This window comes from Artemia sp. Qi Xiang Cuo, chromosome 3, assembly GCF_049724085.1.
Source record: "Artemia sp. Qi Xiang Cuo chromosome 3, ASM4972408v1, whole genome shotgun sequence".
NCBI lineage: Eukaryota > Metazoa > Arthropoda > Branchiopoda > Anostraca > Artemiidae > Artemia > Artemia sp. Qi Xiang Cuo.
Genome location: NC_142796.1, coordinates 48,502,543 through 48,516,851, shown reverse-complemented (window position 1 = coordinate 48,516,851; position 14,309 = coordinate 48,502,543). Strand labels below are relative to the sequence as shown.

At 36.0% G+C, this 14,309-nt stretch overlaps 1 protein-coding gene across 3 annotated transcripts in view; it reads left to right on the top strand.

Annotated features, from left to right (window-relative positions):
* LOC148954212 (transmembrane protein 245) overlaps positions 1-14,309 on the top strand; it is a 193,955-nt gene that overhangs the window by 165,391 nt on the left and 14,255 nt on the right. For all 3 annotated transcript variants that reach the window (XM_089086045.1, XM_089086043.1, XM_089086044.1), the window contains 2 exons: positions 246-346; positions 13,435-13,565. In XM_089086045.1, the coding sequence (XP_088942171.1) occupies positions 246-346; positions 13,435-13,565 (232 nt within the window). The remainder of the gene's footprint in view (positions 1-245; positions 347-13,434; positions 13,566-14,309) is intronic.

The window sequence follows — 14,309 nt, the reverse complement described above, 5'->3', positions numbered from 1 at the left end:
TATGCCTGTCTGATAGCGCCCTCAGACTCGACTGGGTAAAACCCTACTTGAAACCAAATTTTGGCTACATCACTGGATGTTTTGCAAAAACTGTAAGAAAATACAACATTTTTACGCCCTAATTAGTTAGATGGAACTTTGGAGTTTTTACCATATTTTGACATGTTATTCTTTGATTGACTTATCTCAAACTACATATTGAATGTTGACTTATTTAAACTTATTTATTGTCCATTTGGTTTTAGATTATCTTTATGACTGCCTTGTTTTATCTACTTTCATCGTCTGGAAAGACCTACAAACCTGTCGAATTGATAACATCATTTAGTCCTGGAACTGGCTTAACGTAAGTAGCTTTGAAACAGCTAGTAGTGGTGCTGTCAAGCGGTGTTGTCAAGTGAGCAGTATGAGGCACAATGAATACGGGAGTTCCCCCTAACCGCTTTCCCAACTATCAGATGACGTTATAAAACCAAAATTCACGAAAATGTGTGTCGGGGGGGGGGGGAGGATTCTGTTTGTTTTATCGTTTTTTTTTCATTGAAAATTCCAAAAAAGGGTATTTTTAAAAATCTAACGGGATGGGAAATTGACACACCTGTTACTTTAACATACGAAGAATCGCAATTTTTTACTTCCTCTTTTTATTTGTCTTCAGGCTGTTGAAAAACACTTCCTTCATTGGATTGTCTCCCCCAAAATGAAATTGGGGGTAGCCTACACCCCATGCAGGCATGTGCGCTAGAAATTTTTTTGGGGGAGGGTGGAATAATAAAAAAAAAACTTTATTTTATAATTTGAATAAGAAGTACCCCGCAATTTGTTACGATTTAGGTTTTTGAGAGCCCAGAACTCCCCCCCCCCGCGTACGTCCCTGGCCCCAAGGCTCTTACAGTGGCCATGGTTGCAAATAATTTGTCATTTATTATTAGTGATCTTGGTTCAGTAACCTCGTTTTAGCCAAAAATTCTGTCGGATGAGAGGCATAAAAAAGAAATAAAAACCAGCAACCAAACAGAAATCCTATCTTCCATCATTGTGTCTATGTTGTGGAGTTACATACATACAAAGAGGAACATTAAATTTACCAAAACGGACATCCCATTATAGGGCAGCTTATAGGATCGTAAATGTATCCAAAAATACATATGTTATTTAATAGTTTACATTAGCCAAAATCCTCTCTACTCGCTGCACTGGCTGTTTTAGATAGAAAAAGGGATATGCTCTGTGGGTAAACAGTGGCACCGTCCACTCCATAAGTAGTGTCTTGCTAATTATTTTTATCAACAATATATTTTAAACTAAATCAAGCACAAAAATCACTTTTAAAACTGAAGTTCTATAGCTTATTCTTTCTCTTGTTAGGCCTATTATCTATCTTTTATTGTAAGAAAATTATAAAGAATCAAATGCGTCACCAACATCGAAATTATGAAAGTTATCCATCTAGAATCTAATCCCGACTGACCATTTTTCCATTAGATGCCTTCTTTTATCCACGGCCACCCGATATTTCTGGTTAATATGGTGGGGGAGGGGGGGGGGTCAGGAATTCCATTTAGAATTAGATGAATCCGATAATTCCCAGTTTATGTAGTGGTTTCAATAGTCGTCCGTATTTAAGATCATCTAAGTTGAAGAGTGTGGGGTTAAACTCTGGAATTACCTCCTTTGTTTCTTTTCATCCCAGCTTTCTGTGCCAGGCAGGTTCCGCCCTCACAAGGGTCATTCTCCTTAGGTTGAGGCATTAGGCTCGTTTTTAAGCACTAAGATCTTACATCTAATACCTCACATCTTTCTGCAAAGATTGTCGTTTTTTAACTCATCTTTGTTCTAAGATCTTACAGCTCACTGATGTTAGCAAAAAGTGTGAAGGCCGCCACTGTTCTTCCATATAGAACAATGATAAGAGAAATTTGATTATCTGCTAATCATTGTTCTCAGACCGCTGATCAGAGCAGAATGACGAAAGACGTTTGCACAAAAACGACCAAAGACGTAAGATCTTTGTTCAAAGATTTCACTTTTAAGCGTTTTCTGACAAAAGATGTAAGATCTTAGCACATTGATGAGTGAAAAAACGCCCCTAATGTATATATATAATAGACTGTATGATCTTCCCCTATCTCAACCATTATAAAAACCCGCACCGAGATCCAAGTGCTCTTTAGAACATTTAAACAACTATAAACATAAGCGACATTCGATTTTTTCACGGGTAGACAAGTCAGATTTCTCTTGAACGAGAAACTTGGCTTCACCTTTGTAACACTAAATTTTAAAGAATCTAATTTTAAATTAATTTATTCCAATACATATATAAAAATCGGTAATTAGTAGTGCAATGTTATTATTAGATGTTTTTAGGAATTAAAAGTAGGTTTTGAAGTCTCAAGTTGGTTTCAAAGGTATTTTGAGAAAGTTTCTGCCAAAATACGTGTTCCAAGGTAATTTGACCGCTGATGGCAGATCAAATGAGAGGAGCTGTTTGTACGCGGCGATATATATATATATATATATATATATATATATATATATATATATATATATATATATATATATATATATATATAAATAATTTCTGAGACCACACTGGCTAATCATGATAAACAAAAAATCGCGAAGAAAGGAAGAAAACGAGGACAATTAAAAGCCAGTGAAAAAATTGAAAAACTATGCAAATATTTTGGTCAAAACCTCTACTTGACCGTCCTCAGTGCAGAATAAAACTGATAAAAATATGAAAACCAAACCTTAAAATAAAAACACCAAACTAAACTTGGACGACCCTTTCCTAGTAACGGTGAAAGGGTAACTGAATAAAAAACACAAGTCTAAATGGCATTTCAGAATTTCATTTTGCGCAAAGCACTTTTAAAGGCTGATCGCTTTCCAGTTTGATTGTTATCGGAGACTCTATTCGATTGCACAATATAACTTTGTGGATGTATGTAAAAACGATCAGAATTAATAATTTTGTCATAAATCGTTTCTGGGGTAGGTTTGTGGATGATGTTATTTCTCTGTGGGAGCATGGAGGAGAGTCACTTAACTCCTTCTTAACTCATCTAAACACTTTGGACTCTAACCTTCAGTTCACTTTAGAACTAGAACATAACCACAAACTTCCTTTCCTAGATGTTTTAATTTTCAATAAGTCTCCTGGCCTTGAATTTTCTATTTATAGAAAGCCTACGCATAACAATAGGTATTTGCATTTTTCCTCCAACCACTCTCCCTGCATAAAAAGAGGAGTTGTTATTTCTTTGGTTGACAGAGTAATAAGAATATGCTCAGAGCCTCACATACACTCAGAATTGAACTATATTAAGGACATTTTATTTTGCAATGGCTACCCTATAAAATTACTTGAGACTATTATAGACAGAAGGCCAAAAAAGGCAAAGGGGAGTGCATCAGGTCCACAAGCCCCAACAGATACCGTCCCATTGGTGGATGATAAGAAACTTTTCACTGTTCTACCCTACATTCCAAAATTGAGTGACAAATTGAAAAGAATCCTTAAAAAACACAAACTTAGCGTCGCCTTTAAAAATTCAGATATTACACAGAACTTTTTTAACAACGGCAAAGATAAAACCAGCCCCATTCTGGGTAGTGGTGTTTATAGAATTCTTTGTTCTTGTGGCTGTTTTTATGTTGGTAGAACCCAACAGCAATTGGGGGAGAGATTATCTGAGCACAAGTCATCAATCGACAAGGCAATGAGGTTACGCCAAAGGCCTGAGGTTTTTGATTCCACCTTGGCACAACATGTCTACTAGAGTCCGCACCATTTCATTTTGTTTGACGAGGCCTCCATCGTTGCCCCCGTTAAAGGTCTCACGCATGTTTTCGGAGAGGCAGTTGAAATAGAAAAGCACATTTACCAAAAGGTAGCTCTCAATAGAGACACTGGAGAAACTTTTCTAAGTCCCATTTATGACAAAATTATTAATTCTGATCGTTTTTACAAACATCCACAAAATTATATTGTGCAATCGAATAGATTCTCCGATAACAATCAAACTGGAAAGTGATCAGCCTTTAAAAGTGCTTTACGCAAAATGAAATTCTGAAATGCCATTTAGACTTGTGTTTTTTATTCAGTTACCCTTTCACCGTTACTAAGAAAGGGTCGTCTAATTTTAGTTTTGTGATTTTATTTTTAAGATTTGTTTTTTATATTTTTATCAGTTTTATTCTGCACTGAGGACGGTCAAATGGAGGTCTTGACCGAAATATTTGCATAATTTTTCAATTTTTTCACTGGCTGTTATTTGTCCTCGTTTTCTTCCTTTCTTCGTGATTTTATGTTTATATATATATATATATATATATATATATATATATATATATATATATATATATATATATATATATATTTATATATGCCCAACATATATATATATATATGTTGTGGGATATATATATATATATATATATATATATATATATATATATATATATATATATATATATACCCAAACTCTTGTTTGTAGTTATTTTTATTCGATTCAAACTTGATTTGCATATTTAATTTAAGTTTCACTCGTTTTAAGATTTATTTATTCATTTGCAATAATATAATATATTGTATGTTTGTTAGCATTGATTGTTATTTAATTTCTGTTCGTTTTAAGCTTGATTTTCATATTCAATCGCGTTAAGATCTGTTTATTCATTTATATTATTACTTGCTGTATGTTTTTTGCTATGATTTTTAATTTAATTTCTGTTCGTTATGGCTTTGATTCATTCTTTATAGTAGTTTGTGGTCATTCTAAGATTGAATTTTAACATGTATTTGTAGATCCTGAACTTAAGTTTAAAATGGTCTTTACTTTTCTTTGAAAAACTTATTTTTCGAAAAGTTTTTTTTTAATTAATTTAAGTTCGTTTTTTATTGCAAAAAGTTTCAAGTTTTTATGGCATGGGGGGAGGGTGCTTACGGTCCGATTATTCTTGACTGTAAAAAACGGATCTAGAACTTTCAATTAAAATCGAATGAGGTTTTTTTCAAAGTCTATAAGATTACCTCTTTGACAAAAACCTTATATATGAACAATAAACAGCTTGCATAACTTCTGGACAGTGATTGACAACAATGAATGGATTAAAAAAATAGATTCAATAAGGGGGCTTAGACCATTTCACTTGCTTACACAAAGGGATCAAGACTGTTTGGAATTGACCTTAATAAGATTTTGTCTGCCAAAGCAATTTTAAATCTATCTCAGAGTAAGTCTTTTAGCCTTATAATTGGAAAATTGTAATAGATTTCCTAAATTTTCTTCCCATATAAAACCCCTTTCTATAAGTTAAAACGCCGCTGTAATAAGTTATGGCCCAGGGCATAATTTACAACGCCTAACCCCGGGCCCTGGTGGGCTGTGCCGACCCCGGAGTTTTTTGTTATCAGAACTTTGAACTATTTTAACAAAATGTCTACCTCAAAATTTTTATCTGATGTATTTAGGGCGTGGAGGAGGGGGGGGTGGGCTAGTCACCCTCTAATCTCTTTTGACTCTTCAAAAGTGAACGAGAACTTTCAATTTTCAGTCAAATGAGACGTCTCCAAACTTTTTACGAGCGTCCCTTCCATGAGAAATAATGGGAAAGATTCAGAGATTCCTTAAATTACAACTCTTGCCCTGAGGGCTGTGGGGGAGTTGTCATCCTCAAAGACCTAATTTCCAGAACTTAAAACTTCGTTTAATAAAATAACTGTCTCAAAATTTTGATTGGATGTGTTTGTGAAAAAGGTGGGCGTGAGAGGGGGGTTAGTTGCCCTCAAATACCTTTCGACTATTAAAAAGGGCACTATCCCTTTGAATTTCCACTCGAATGAGCCTTGTTTGAACTTTCTACGACAACGCCTTCTATAAAGACCTTATATTCCCCCAGGTCATATCTTAAAACCCTTGCCGTGAAGGTTGTGGGGGAGTATCTACCTCGAAATAATATTTTCTATCTGGAAATCAACTACGCTGAACAAAATGGTTATCTCAAAATTTTGATCGGATGAGTTTGGGGGAATGATGGGCGTCGGGGGGGGGGGGGAGCTAGTTGCACTCCAATCACTTTTGAGTATTAAAAAGGGCACTGGCCCTTTAATTTTCAATCGAATGAGCCTGTTTTGAAGTTTCTACAACAACTCCTTCTATAAAAGCCTTATATGCCCCCAGGGCATATCTTGAAACCCTTGCCCTGAGGGTTGTGGGGGAGTTTCCTCCTCAAAAATGTATTTTCTATCTGGAATCAACTACGCTGAACAAAATGGCTATCTCAAAATTTTGATTGGATGTGTTTGGGGAAATGATCGGCGTGGGGGGGGGGGGCTAGTGGCCCGCAAATCGCTTTCTACTATTAAAAGGACAATAGACCTTTAAGTTGTAATCCAATGAGCCTGTATGAAGTTTCTACTACAACGCCTTCTATAAAAAACTTATATGCCCCCAGGGCATATAAGGTTTTTATCTTTTGTGGGGGGGGGGGCTAGTTGCACTCCAATCACTTTTGACTATTAAAAGGGCACTAGCCCTTTAATTTCCAATCGAATGAGCCTGTTTGAAGTTTCTACGACAACGCCTTCTATAAAAAACCTTATATGCCCCCAGGGCATAACTTGAAACCCTTGCCCTGAGGGTTGTGGGGAAGTGTCCTCCTCAAAAATATATTTTCTATCTGGAAATCAACTACACTGAAGAAAATGGCTCTCTCAAAATTTTGATTGAATGCGTTTGTGGGAATAATGGGCGTGGGGGGAGGGGGCAAGTTGCCCTTCAATCACTTTCGACTATTAAAAAGGGCACGAGCTTTGTGAATATCCAATCGCATGAGCCTTTTTGTGAATTTTCTATGACAACGCCTTCTATAAAAAACCCTAAATATCCCAAGAGTACTACTTCAAACCCTTGCCCTGAGGGTCGTAGGAGAATGTAATCCTCAAAATTATAGTCTATCTGGAATTCAACTACGCTGAACACAATGGCAATTTCAAAATTTTGATTGCATGTGCTTGGGGAAATGAATCCTTAAATTACAACTCTTGCCCTGAGGGCTGTGGGGGAGTTGTCATCCTCAAAGACCTAATTTCCAGAACTTAAAACTACGTTTAATAAAATGGCTGTCTCAAAATTTTGATTGGATGTGTTGGGGAAAAGGAGGGCGTGAGAGGGGGGTTAGTTGCCCTCAAATCACTTTCGACTATTATAAAAAGGGCACTAGCCCTTTGAATTTCCAATAGAATGAGCCTTTTTGAAGTTTTTACGATACCGCCTTCTGTAAAAACCTCATATACCCCCAGGGCATAACTTAAAACCCTTGCCCTGAGGGTTGTTGGGGATTATCCTCTTCAAACATATATTTTCCATCTGGAAATCAACTTTGCTGAATAAAATGGCTATCTCAAAATTTTGATTGGATGTGTTTGAGGGAATGATGGGCGTGGGAGGGGGGCTAGTTGCCCTCCAGTCACTTTCGACTATTAGAAAGGGCACTAGCCCTTTAATTTCTAATCGAATGAGCCTGTTTTGAAGTTTCTACGACAACTCCTTCTATAAAAACCTTATATGCCCACAGGTCATATCTTGAAATACGTGCCTTGAGGGTTGTGGGGGAGTTTCTTCCTCAAAACGTATATTCTATTTGGAATCAACTACGCTGAAAAAAACGGCTATCTCAAAATTTCGATTGGATGTGTTTGGGGAAATGATCGGTGTAGGGGGGGGGGGGGTTAGTTGCCCTCAAAAAGCTTTCTGCTATTAAAAGGGCAATAGCCCTTTAATTTGCAATCCAATGAGCCTGTTTGAAGTTTCTACGACAACGCCTTCTATAAAAACCTTATATGCCCCCAGGGCATAACTTGAAACCCTAGCCCTGAGGGTTGGGGGGGGGAGTGTCCTCCTCAAAAATATATTTTCTATCTGGAAATCAACTACGCTGAAGAAAATGGCTCTCTCAAAATTTTGATTGGATGCGTTGGGTGAATAATGGGTGTGGGGGGGGGCTAGTTGCCCTTTAATCACTTTCGACTATTAAAAAGGGCGCTAGCTTTTTGAATTTCCAATCGAATGAGCCTTTTTTGAAGTTTCTACGACAACGCCTTCTATAAAAACCTTATATGCCCCAGGGTATAACTTAAAACCCTTCCCTTGAGGGTCGTGGGGGAGTTTCCTCCTCAAAAATATATTCTATCTGGAAATCAACTACGCTGAACAAAATGGCAATCTCAAAATTTTGATTGGATTTGTTTGGGGAAATGAATCCTTAAATTACAACTCTTGCCCTGAGGGTCCTCCTCAAAAATATATTTTCTATTTGGAAATCAACTACGCTTAACAAAATGGCTATCTCAAAATTTTGATTGGATGTGTTTGGGGAATTGAGGGGCGGGGGGGGGGAGGGGGGCTAGTTACACTCCAATCACTTTCGACTATTAAAAAGGGAGCTAGCCCTTTAATTCCCAATCGATTGAGCCAGTTTTGAAGTTTCTACGACAGCGCCTTCTATAAAAAACTTATATGCCACCAAGGTATAACTTAAAACCCTTGCCCTGAGGGTTGTGGGGGAGGGTACTCCTCAAAAATATATTTTCTATCTGGAAATCAACTAAGCTGAATGAAATGGCTATCTCAAAATTTTGATTGGATGTGTTTGGGGAAATGATGGGCGTTGGAGGGGGGGCTAGTTGCACTCCAATCACTTTCGACTATTAAAAAGAGCACTAGCCCTTTATATTCTAATCGAATGAGCCTGTTTTGAAGTTTCTATGACAACGTCTTCACCAAAAACCTTATAGACTCTCAGGATATAGCATAAACCCCTTGCCCTGAGGGTTGGGGGGGGGGAGTATTTTAATCAAAATCATAATTTATATCTTGAAACTAGATACAATTAACCAAACAGTTCTCTCAAAATTTTGATGGCATATGTTGGTGGGAATGATGGGCGTGGGGGGGGGCTAGTTGACCTCCAATCATTTTCAACTATTAAAAAGGGTACTAGAACTCTCGATTTCCAATCGAATGAGCCTCCTTTGAAGTTCCTACGACGATCCCTTCCATATGAAGTGCCTCTGGGAAAAAAAATAAATAATAATAATAATAAAACATTGGAGCCGTATGACCTTTACTATAGGCAACGCTACAGCGTTGCCTCTGATAATCAAATACAAGTTTTAAAGATTTTGCCCCTTTGTTCAAAAAAAGAGATAATTAAATATTTAAACTACTAAAACTAAAATAATTACTTGCTAGTTTATTTTCCTTGATAGGTACATCTCTTGGTTTCCTGATTATTAAATCTTACTTAGCAATGTGCACGTGTTCGCAAAAAAAATATCCGGCTAGCCGAGCTTCTTTTCGCTTTTACATTGATAAATACTAGGAATTTGCACCATTCTCCCGTGACTAACAGATACATACTGACCCGCTAATGTCAGAGTAAATGGGAGGAGCTGTTTGTACGCGCCGAGAATGAAGTGCCAAAAATCATCAGTCGTGATCTTACTGTTATATTATCTATATACAGTGGGTTGAGGTGGTACAACTATAATTGCTCACTTTATGACCAACAGTAGCCTATAAAGTAGTAGTCATATAAAACTTTATAAAAATGCAAAGTAGTAGTCAATATAAAGGAATTTACCCCTTTTAGGAAAAGTTGTAAATGAGTTTTGAGTACAATAGTTGCAAAGTTAACTATAAGTTACTGAATATTGTGAACATGATCTTCGAAAACAGGGAATTACCTAGTAATTTTAGGAAAACTTTCAGTAAAGGCCTTTAGAGGATAAGCGTGAGAGTGATAATTTCAGAAGCGTGAGCTTGGTTTCTATAGGAAGCAAATTACTTAGCATGGTCATGCTTTTTTTAGAGAAAGAGATGTTCTGTAGAGAAGAGGAGTGATTTTTGACAAAGGGGAGAGGATGCAGGTTGACAAAATTTTTACTCTCAGGATATTAATTGAGATGTGTTTAAATGATCAGACCAGTTTAGTCCCTAATGTTAAGTATTATGATCTGACGTTTGACTCGGCTCGCTAAGTTTTTTTGCCGCTATCCCTCTAGATTTTTAGGACTTGGCGTTTCCATTGAAAAGTGATTTTTTAGTATTTTCTTCGAAAAAAATGAAAAGTAACGAAATTGACCCCCTTCACTAGGTTTTAAAAATACTTTTTCCTCCCGCCCTCTTAATTTCCTTGAATAGGTACCACTGTCTCTTAGACTTAGGTTATGTAGATAATTATAGTTACACTAGATAAAAATGTTTAAAAAAGTGGAGCACTGGATGTGAGAAACTATCGCCAATGGAGGTTTAGATATTTCAGGATGCAAGAAGATGTTTGAAAATAAATTTTAAGAAGAATACGTCGGATAGACTTGGAAGAAATAGAGGTGAAGAGGTGACTTAATGTAGCGAAAAAATCGATTGAGTGGATAGTTTCACTCACTGGGACGATACAATTAGTGGAGATGGGGATGCAGCGAATATGTAAATAGTAGAATAGCCCAAGCACAAGGTGTTTTCTTTTCAGTTCAAAATAGTTTGGACTGACTGTATATTAAACAGTAAGCTACACGAAAAAAATGTTTCGATCTTACTTTCTTGGGTTATAACGAAATAAAGGTTAAGATTACTAGTCTACGTTTTGCGGATGAAGGATGATAGATTGTCAAAGATTGGGCTTTTTGATCATCAATCTAAGGCCAAACGATAAGTAAGTCATCCGTGGATGAGGTGGTAAGAGGTCATAAGGAAGGATTTTAAATGAAGTGAAACTTTATGGGAGGGATAAAGAGTAAAGCTTTGGATAGATTCGACTGAAGGACAAGAGTTTGCAGCTATGTCAACTCAGGCGTATTTGTGCCGCAGTGGCTCGTTAGTAGAAGTAATTGTAAGAAATAAAAAAAAATAAAAATATAGTATGTTCCCCCTGATTACCGAAAATCGTAAAAGTCAGCCTGAAAATACGCCTCAATTTAGGCTGTAGCTATACGTTACATTCCAAATTAGTTAGATTAGTTACAGACACTTGCCAATTGTGCAGGCGGACATTGCTCCTAAATTTTCCTTTATCTTCTAAACTATGTGGACATTTTAATGACTCAATATATTCAAATATTTGTTTCTTCTTTTCTTCATTTAATTCCCAGTAATTTCAGAATCTCTATTGGTGGCTTCGGGTGTTATTCCTATGGTTGCCTTCTTCTTTTTCCTCGTTAAGACGTGAACTATCCATGTTTCAAGTATTTAGTCATTCGATTTCTCTTGTAATTATCAAAAAGAAAAGAAGAAAATATATGAATAACTCATTAAACAATCGTCTGCAAGCCTTAATGACCAGTGATAGAATATGAACACAAACACGAAAGAAAAGACAAGAAAGAAAAAGTACAAACAAAGAGGAGAGGTATGTGACACATAGTTAAATAACTCCACAGCCATAACACATCACAAAGATACAAAAAAAGGCTAAATTTGAATCAAATAATAGATAAAATTAATTATTGTATAATATAAAGCGCAAGTTTTTAAGGCAGAAAATTAAGAACAGAAATTAATCTTCCTGCTAGTTTTATAATCTTTTTTTTGGAGGGGGGCGGGGGGGTTTGTCGTATTTTCATTAAAATCAGGCCTTAGGTGTTTGGGTCGCAGATCTTAGGGATATAAAATGGGAGTGGCAGTGTGCTAATTTCGGAACCCTAAGAAACTCAATAAATAAAATAAATGGCGAGATAGTATCTCTATATATAAGTAATTCCAAGCACTCCTTGTAGATTGTTTCAAATAATTACTTTTTACTATCCTGATAAATTTTTTAAATTCACTCCCAAAGAATTGTGATTCTGGGAGATTTTTTCCTACTCATCATCTTGGTTAGTGTAGTCTATAGCAAAACTAAATTTTATTTTCTTATTATTTTACATTTTGTTGCTTGGGGGAGAAAAAGGGGGAAGGGTTGCATGTCAGCCATGATTTGTTCCTTGTTTTCACTCATCTATGTTATTGAATTTGTTATATTCTTATGTATTTATTCTTACTATTTTATTCCTATTATGTATATCCTTATTTGTTTATTCGTATTGTTCTTATTACTTATATTCTTATTATTATTTCATCGGACAGTTCTATCATGATTTTGATTGATTCTTGTTAATTATGTTCTTATTTATTTATTTATATTCTTACTTGTTCAAGGCCGTACCCAGAGGGGGAGGGTAGAGGGGCTTGACCCCCCCCCCCGAAATGTTTGTCGGACTCGTAAAAACGTAACAAAAATGGATATAAACAAATTTTGTATGGTTTTTTTTTAGGTTTCTTTTGTGTACCCCCCCCCCCCAAATTTTTTTTAGTAAAACCCTCTCTAAAAAAACCTGGGTACGGCTTTGTACTTGTTTATTCTTATTATTCTTATATTCTTATTATGTGTATTCTTGTTTATTTGTTCTTATTATTCTTATTATTATTTTTGTATTCTTATTATTTATATCCTTGTTATTGTTTATTCTTATTATGATCTCATAGGACAGTTTTATCATTAATTTGATTGGTTTTGAGTGTATTGTTTTGCCTAAGTACTGAAATTAGCAATTCCGCTTCCGGGTTTTAGATTTCTTTGATTTTCTTGAATACAGAAACTAGCAAACTGCCGTTCGGTACTTTACATCGGTGTGGGTCCAAATCGGATACAGAGAGATCAACTCAAGTTTTACCGTTTTAATTGGTGTTTTCCGATTCTATTTTATCTAGAGGCTAGTATTCCAAAGGGTATTCCAGTATCATAAAAATTATTTCTTCCATCTTTTAAGGACTGTGACCGTGTGTCATTCTTATTGGACTGGACTGTAACTTGGAATATGGACTATTGCTGGTGTTGATGATTCACATTGTGATTTCTTTATGAATTACGTTAGAAACTTGTAGTTGTAAGCAGGGTTCGTATCACAAGGATTTTTGTCGTGGGGTGTTCTACACAAGGATTTTTGTCGTGGGGTGTTCTACACAAGGATTTTTGTCGTGGGGTGTTCTACACAAGGATTTTTGTCGTGGGGTGTTCTACACAAGGATTTTTGTCGTGGGGTGTTCTACACAAGGATTTTTGTCGTGGGGTGTTCTACACAAGGATTTTTGTCGTGGGGTGTTCTACACAAGGATTTTTTTTCGAGGAGAAGAGGGGTTTACACACAAAAAAAGTCATAAACACATAAAAAATTCGTTTATTTTCATTTTTGTTACGTTTTTACGAGTCAGAACATTTCGGGGGCGGGGGGGGTTAATCCCCCTAAACCCTCCCCCGACCCTCTGGTTGAAGGTATATTTTTTAATCATTTTTATGAAAAATGTATAAGAGATTCTTTGGCGAAATGTTCTCTTTTATAGTTTTTGGCACTTAAAGTCATTCAACGATTTTTTTTTCATCCAACAGGCTTGGAGTTGCAATTGAAGAAGCAATTAACACAGTTTGTTTAGCTTCGTTGAAGATGGCTCTGTTTTATGGTCTCTGGACTTGGCTTATTCACACGTTTTTCCAGTCAGGATTGGTCATCATACCATCTGGTAAATAGTCACTTTCAGTAATAACAGGAACTTTGTTTATAAATAATGTCAAATAAATTCAGCTGCCCAGAACATGTGAGTGTGAAAAAGAGAACAGCGAAAATACATCGAAAAGAGAAATGTAAATGAAGTATAAATCAACTTCTCAATCCCATAAAATAGTTAATATACGTGTGAATAATATTTTGTAAATTTGTTGGCTTCTTGTTGCATAAATTTTTGGAAAGAAAGTGGTAAGCACGAGAGTCAGTGGATTTCTGAGTGGTAAGCACCAGAGTCAGTGGATTTCTGATGTTTAAAACTAAAATGGCGCAAGCCAATTTGTTTTTCCGTTATTTTCTCAGTTATTTTATCTACCCTGTCCCCCAAAATACTAAATCGTCATGCATTATTGGACATTTTTGTCAAGTTATTAAACAAAAACCTATTTTGTATTATTGCCCCTCCCCCCAAAAAAATTATTATTGCCTCTCCTCCTACGAAAAAAGATTATTTATAGCTGGGAAACATTGCCAGAATCATATGTGAATTATTCTCTTATCTCAGCAAGTTTTTCCAGGGTGTAAGTATCGGCTCTGCAGTTCTTTTCTAAACACTAAATTCTATTTATTAACTAATTGGTTCTGCTAGCCACCAAGGTTATAAAATTGAACATAATTTTTATTTGGCTGTGGACAACTGCTAAAAAAGTATACCGAAGTGGAAGCATCGCTCACTCTTATTCTGATAAAGCTAAACTGCCTT